The 6,000-nt window shown below is 47.3% G+C and overlaps 1 protein-coding gene across 1 annotated transcript in view; it reads left to right on the top strand.

Moving 5' to 3' along the window:
- Positions 1-5,173, top strand: part of GALNT8 (polypeptide N-acetylgalactosaminyltransferase 8) — a 48,300-nt gene extending 43,127 nt beyond the window's left edge. Inside the window, exons 11-12 of the mRNA XM_055582521.1 lie at positions 543-710; positions 5,030-5,173. Of these exons, the coding sequence (XP_055438496.1) occupies positions 543-710; positions 5,030-5,173 (312 nt within the window). The remainder of the gene's footprint in view (positions 1-542; positions 711-5,029) is intronic.
- The last annotated feature ends 827 nt before the right edge of the window (positions 5,174-6,000 follow it).

The raw sequence follows: 6,000 nt of genomic DNA on the forward strand, positions 1-6,000 counted from the left end.
CGTGGAGGGCGCACCCAGGGGACTTTTTCCAGCTCTCATGTTACTTTGCATGTTGCCCTCATGGGAACCTTTTGAGGTCTGCAGGGTAGATAGCATTGATAAAAAAAAAAACCCAAAAAACCAGAGACACGAAAACAACCAATTTGTCCAAGTTCACAGAGCAAGGTAGGGAGTGATTGAGCATTTGAAAGGTTTTCTGACAACAAGTCCTTAGCTGGGGTTTATAATGACAGCTTCTGAAGTTGAGTTGTGTTGTTTCTGTTTTCCCAGTTAAGCTCCCTCATCCAGTAGGAAATGATTCTATTGGAGCCCTCATGTGGAAGGAAGCAGGCTAGTGTCTTTTTGTCATGCCTGATCTTCTTTCTTGAATCAGCTGGGGATGGGGAAGAGAACAGAGGAGACTCCTGATTACCCAGGAATGCTCAAGGATTCCTCCATGGTGACTGGGTGTCTAAGGGACCCAAGGCAGTCTTTATGTCCTCTGTGAGGTCAAGGGCATCCCTGATTGAGGGTCCATGGCAGATCCCTTTGTTCTCTTGCAGAATGTCTACTATCACCTAACTGGGGAATTCTATGTGGGACCACTGATTGCACAGAGAGACGCTGATGATCGCTGTCTGACAGACCCTGGCAAAGGGGAGAAGCCCACTTTAGAGCCATGTTCCAAGGCAGTCAAAGATAGACTGAACATACATTGGGATTTTAAACCAGTGAGTCACATGTTTTTGTTTCTTTTTAAGATAAATATATTAATGTATAGTCTGAGAGTTGGACCATAAAGAAGGCTGAGTGCTGAAGAATAGGTACTTTGGAATTGTGATGCTGGAGAAGACTCCTGAGAGTCTCTTGGACTGCAAGGAGACCAAATCAGTCAATCCTAAAGGAAATCAACCCTGAATATTCATTGGAAAGACTGATGCTGAAGCTGAAGCTTCAATACTTTGGCCACCTGATGTAAACAAAGAGCTGACTCATCAGGAAAGACCTTGAAGCTAAGAAAGATTGAGGTTAAGAGAGGAGGGCAGCAGAGGATGAGATGGTTAAATAGCATCACTGACTCAGTGAATGTGAATTTGAGCAAACTCTGGGAGATAGTGGAGGACAGAGGAGCCTGATGTATTTCATTCTGTAGTCGCAACAATGAGAAGGACAAACAACAATATAGTCTGAGAAGTTCAGATTTGATCTGGTAGTGTTTTTGAAAGATTAATTTTGTGGCAGTGTGTAGGGAAAAGCCTAGAAATTTTTCTAGTCTGAGCATGAAACACTGGGCATAAAATACTGACTGTGTTTACCCAAGTGGGGTGGCCAAGGTAAAAAATATTGGAATCTGTTGTAACTCAATTCAGAGTTTGCCTTCTAATCCTAATTCGGTCTTCTTTAGCTATTCTCCTATCCTTTTTTGAGACTCAGTTTCTTCATCTTGATGATAATTTATAATTTCTACTTTACAAACCTGTGGAGATGACTTAATGAGATGATGTGTGTAAAGCAATTATCATGGTGTGTGGCCCATATAAAGGGTTCAACAATATTAGCTTTTGTGATCATCAGAGAGTCTGGAGCATTGGGCTGAAAATCAACAGGAACTGATGTAAAAGCTCTGATTTAACATCATCATCAGTTGACTAAGAACAGGGTAGAGGGAATCTGGCAGGAGTCATGTGGCAGTGGCTTGAGGGATGAGGCTGACTACAACCTATGTGTGAATCTACTATGTGCTGAAGCTACGTTCTTAAGCCACATTGGCAGGAATGGGATGTCCTGAGGGAGGAGGGTAGGCAATGTTTTGTCTGTGAGAGTATCTTTGAGCATCTTGGTGCTGTGTTAGGTTCACATTTCAAGAGACATGGACTTATCTAACAATAAGTCTTAAAGCTAATAACCCCTTGAGGAATGCTATGAACTGTCTCCAGGAAAACATACATATATACCTAAAGCAGAGACATTACTTCGCCGACAAAGGTCCATATAGTCAAAGCTATGGTTTTTCCAGTAGTCACGTATGGATGTGAGAGTTGACCATAAAGAAAGCTGAGCAACGAAGAATTGATGCTTTTGAACTGTAGTGTTGGAGAAGACTCTTGAGAGTCCCTTGGACTGCGAGGAGATCCAACCAGGCCATCCTAAAGGAAATTCTGAATGATGATGAAGCTGAAGCTCCAATACTTTGGCCACCTGATGTGAAGAGCTGACTCATTGGAAAAGACCCTGATGCTTTGAAAGATTGAAGGCAGGAGGAGAAGGGGAGCATGGAGGATGAGATGGATGATGGCATCACCGATGTGATGGACACGAGTTTGAGCAAGCTCTGGAAGTTGGTGATGGACAGGGAAGCCTGGTGGGCTGCAATCCATGGAGTCACAAAGAGTCGGACACAACTGAGCAACTGAACTGAACTGAAGGTGCACAGTTTTTCAAGTATTTTGTTGAAGACTTTTTTTTGGTCTGAGTTCATTAGAGATAATGGTCTGTATCAGGGTGATTTTTGTTGTTGTTTGGTCACAAAGTCATGTCCCACTCTTTTGAGACCCCCATGGAATGTAGCCCGTCAGGCTCCTCTGCCCTTGGAATTTCCCAGGCAAGAATACTGGAGTGGGTTGCCATTTCCTTCTCTAAGCGATCTTCCCAATCCAGGGTTCAAATCCACACCTCTTGCATTGGCAGATGGTTTCTTACACACTGAGCCTCCAGGGAAGCCTATACATTGTAATAACCAAGATTTATTGAGTATATATTTAAGTACCAAACATTGGAATAAACACTACCTAATTTAATCCTTATCCAAATCTTATAAGAGATGTATTACCATAGCTCAACTTTATCTGTGAAGTAACTAAAGCACAAAGAAGTCAAACAACATCCCCTAGGTCACACAGCATATCCAGGATTCAAACACAGAATCATATCCATTGTTTTTGCCTCATTGCTTGGGAAGTTTGATTCTTAAAGGGAGAAAAATACTGAATGTTGGTTGAAAAAGATGGTAGAGTTAGGAGCTTTTTTTCCCTTCTCGAATATTAGAACATTTGGATATATTTAAAGTCAGCAGGAAAGGAATCTGCCAAGAGGGAGAAATAAGAGAAGGATGTTAGACAGGAAGGGTGTTTCTTCAGCATCAGGGATGGCTGGGCTCCGAGCACAGGGAGGCTGACAGCAGAGACAGACAGGGCAGTCCTCTGAGACCACCCCTGAGATTGCTCATGGCCCTTGGGGCAGGGATAGATTGGCTGGAAGCAAGGTCTTTTGACAAAGGAACAAATAAAGGCATTTAGTGAAGGTGGTTGAGGGGTAAAAGTGTACTGAGGAGGCCTGGGCAAGGAGCCTGCAGGAGTCAGCCAAGCTCTGAGGCCAGGCTGCTCCAGGCACTTCTGGGGACAGGCTACTCAGTTAATGGACCCTCTCCAGGAGCACTCTGTGGTCCAGGAATGGGCCCAGAGAATGGAGCCATGGGAGTGATGGAAGCAGTTGAAGAACAGGAGGGCAGCCCTGAATGACCGATGCTGGATGGATACATCCAGGGAGGTGTGGAGGTGGCCGGCAGAGGGAGACCCAGGTGGCAAGGGAGGAGTCAGGTGAAACTGGGGGAGCAGGGTCATTGGGGGCAGTCTGTGGTTGGAAGAGATGAGAGGCAGGGATGCGGGGGTCAGAGAGGGAGCAGAGATTTGGACTTTCAGTTCAGTTCAGTTCAGTTCAGTAGCTCAGTCATGTCCGACTCTTTGCGACCCCATGAACTGCAGCACACCAGACCTCCCTGTCCATCACCAACTGCCAGAGTCCACCCAAACCCATATACATTGAGTTGGTGATGCCATCCAACCATCTTATCCTCTGCCGTCCCCTTCTCCTCCTGCCCTCAATCTTTCCCAGCATAAGGGTCTTTTTCAATGAGTCAGCTCTTGGCATTGTAGAGAGCAGCAACCCACTCCAGTATTCTTGCCTGGAGAATCCTATGGACAGAGGAGCCTAGCGGGCTATAGTCCATAGGGTTGCGAAGAGTCAGACATGACTGAGCGACTAAACAGCAGCAGCTCTACTTGGTGTCAAGGAAATGGGGAGGGGTAGGTCATGGATGGGGAGCGGTGAACTTCTCACCAGACATCTGCCTGGATGCTGTGAACTCTGAGGATATAGGGAACTATTTCACCCGGGCACTGAGGCAGATTCCTGCAAAGCGGTGGAGAGTGGGGTGGGGAGTAGAAAAGCTAGGAAAGGGGGACAGGGCCAGGACAGATGGCATGACCCTCAGTGTCAAGGTGAGCAGGTAAGGAGCAAAGAGGTCAGGGGTGATGAAGGTGGCACAAGGGGGCACAGAGTAGGACGCCGTCCCTCCCTCGGCCCCGTGAGGATGGGGAAAGGCAGAGACGAGCTAAGATCTGTTGCACGTCTTCCATGTCAGGCAGAGCTCAGTCAGTATTAACCCTGGAATGGTCATCTGCCCACATCCCTCTCTCCGTTAACGGAGCAAGCGTTCAACCCAGACTCTTTGACTTTAAAGCCCTCAGTGTTTCCAGCAGTAAACCTTGGTGAAGCCCCCACAACAAGGGGGCAGAAACTGCCCCTCAGAGAAAGCAGGTGGAGAAAACAGGCTGAGATTCTTGAATGGGGCTTTTGCTCCTGTCTCACCAGAGCGCCTTGCTGGTGGGAGGGAGGGTCCGGATGACTTTCATCAGCTCGGTGGTGAAGTTGTAGAAAGGAGACCAAGTAGAGGACCGCGGTTCTCCAGGCTGCAGGCTGCCTTGCCAGCCATGCTGACCTGATGCTTCCAGATCAGGAGGGGTGGAGGAGAACAGAGGAACCAGCCCAGCACTGTTCACTCCCGGGTCTGGGATTAGCTCGCTGTAGGGGGAGGAGAGAAGGTTCTGGGTGATCTAACTCTGTGCTCGGCTTCCTGTTTCCTCTGGATGACTTGCCGAGGACTGAGGGAGCCCTCGGACTTGTATCGGAGCACGGCAGGCAGACTGGGAGCAGGCGAAGGGATGTTCTTCCAGGGTGTGTTCGTAATTTCATTCTTTCTCCTTCCATCCAGGGAAGAGCCGTTATCAACAGAGTCACCAAGCGATGTCTGGAGATGAAGAAAGACATCTGGGGTGGCTATACGCTTGTTCTCCAGGCCTGCACCACGCAAGTGTGGACAATCCAGTATGCTGTCCGAAACTGGGGGTCAGACTGAGGTCCAGTGATGCTCAGAGAGCGTGGGTTCTTGCCACAGCTCCCAATGCTGCTCAAAACAGAGAAGGGGGAGAGAAAGTGTGTGTGTGTGTGTTTACTGTAATTTCAGCTAGGACTGTCCTGAAAGGTGCAAATCGACCAGTAATTTTTTTTAAAAAAGCCCTCCATCCAGCCAGCCCCGCACCCCACAGCAGGTTTCTTTGGATTACCCTGTCTCTGCCACAGGGGCTGAGGGTATGAGGGGACACATATAACTAGTCAGTCCCACTCTGCTCAGTGCGTGAAAATAGTGGAAAAAAATCTAAGCCCTTAAGGGTCTTTCTCTAAGGAGCTTATCACATTTAATAGGCTTGATTACCTGCTTCCTGCTACTATCCCTGAAAATTATGGAGAAATGAGGCTTGAAACAGAGGGGCATCACTTATTGGGACACAAAGAAGGGATTGTAGGTAAATAACTAAGACCAGTGGGTCCTTCCTGCTGCCCTTTGGATAAATCCTTTCCTATAGGTGGTGAGTTAGGCGGATCCGTCTAGGGGTGTCAGCTTCCATGAGGTCTTAGAAGCTGATAGGAGTGGGCGTCGGGGTGGGAGAGGAAGCAGAACGTGTGTGTGCTGTGTTGCTGGGTTTGCCTTTTGAGGACATCCTTTCATCTTTTCACATCAGGGTTACTTGGGTGTGATTCTGGGAATCATCAGGCTTCCTTTAAGCATCAGGCAGACGAGACACTGATAATTTAGCGCAGAATTAAGTCAGCTCAGGGTTTTTCAAGTAACTTTTTAGAAATGTACAAGTCATACATGTACAGCTTGATAAAGTGTTTTCAGTG

The sequence above is a fragment of the Bubalus kerabau genome, chromosome 1 (genome assembly GCF_029407905.1).
Source record: "Bubalus kerabau isolate K-KA32 ecotype Philippines breed swamp buffalo chromosome 1, PCC_UOA_SB_1v2, whole genome shotgun sequence".
NCBI lineage: Eukaryota > Metazoa > Chordata > Mammalia > Artiodactyla > Bovidae > Bubalus > Bubalus kerabau.